The sequence below is a fragment of the Triticum aestivum genome, chromosome 7B (assembly GCF_018294505.1).
Source record: "Triticum aestivum cultivar Chinese Spring chromosome 7B, IWGSC CS RefSeq v2.1, whole genome shotgun sequence".
NCBI classification, from domain to species: Eukaryota; Viridiplantae; Streptophyta; class Magnoliopsida; order Poales; family Poaceae; genus Triticum; species Triticum aestivum.
The window spans coordinates 604,971,386-604,972,426 of NC_057813.1; the positions used below are offsets into that span (position 1 = coordinate 604,971,386).

At 50.2% G+C, this 1,041-nt stretch overlaps 1 protein-coding gene across 1 annotated transcript in view; it reads right to left on the minus strand.

Annotated features, from left to right (window-relative positions):
* Nucleotides 1–270: 270 nt before the first annotated feature.
* The window catches only part of LOC123158254 (uncharacterized), a 4,209-nt gene continuing 3,438 nt past the window's right edge, over nucleotides 271–1,041 (minus strand). Inside the window, exon 3 of the mRNA XM_044576317.1 lies at nucleotides 271–482. Coding sequence (XP_044432252.1) covers nucleotides 271–482 — 212 coding nt within the window. The remainder of the gene's footprint in view (nucleotides 483–1,041) is intronic.

The window sequence follows — 1,041 nt, forward strand, 5'->3', positions numbered from 1 at the left end:
CGGTTCAACTACGCGTCCGTCGCGCACCCGCAGTCGAATGGACAGGCTGAAAGGGCGAATGATTTGATCCTTCAAGGGTTAAAGCCTCGTTTGATGCACGATCTTAAGCATGTTGCTGTAGCTTGGGTGACTAAATTACCGTCAGTCTTATGGGGGCTGAGAACAAAACCTAACCGGTCGACTAATCGAACCTCTTTCTTTCTGGTGTACAGCGCTGAGGCTGTGCTTCCGAGTGACTTGCCGCACAATGCTCCCCGAGTGGAAGTGTTCTCAGAAGCTGAAGTTGAGCAAGCACGCAAAGACGCGGTCGATCTCCTGGAGGAAGAGCGCGAGATGGCTTTGGTTCGGTCGAGCATCTATCAGCAAGATCAGCGTCGATTCCACGCTCGCAACGTCAGGGGTCGAGCATTTCAGGAAGGAGACCTTGTACTCCGAGTAGTTCAAAAACGACCTCACAAACTCGCTCCGGCCTGGGAAGGTCCCTTCATCATCACCAAAGTGCTTCACAAAAGAGCGTATCACATTTACAACATTGCCAAGAAGATGGACGAGCCACGAGCATGGAATGCAGAGCTTCTTTGTCCTTTCTATACTTAAAATCACTCGACCCGACGAGTTGTAATAAAAGCACTTCAGTTTTTTTTCCAAAGACAAAATTTTTACAGTATCTTAATGACTCGTTTCTCGTAATCACTTGTGTCCAAATCCCCCAGTGGGTGGCCTAGCCGCGATCCTGACTCGCCAAAGTTAAAAACACTCCGAGTGGAGAGCAATCCTCCCACTCGGGGGCTTAGCTGCGACCCCGTAATCGCCTAAGTTAAAAACATTCCGAGTGAAGAGCAATCCTCCCACTCGGGGGCTTAGCTGCGACCCCGTAATCGCCTAAGTTAAAAACATTCCGAGTGGAGAGCAATCCTCCCACCCGGGGGGCTTAGCTGCGACCCCGTAATCGCCTAAGTTAAAAACATTCTGAGTGGAGAGCAATCCTCCCACTCGGGGGCTTAGCTGCAACCCCGTAATCATCTAAGTTAAAAACATTCC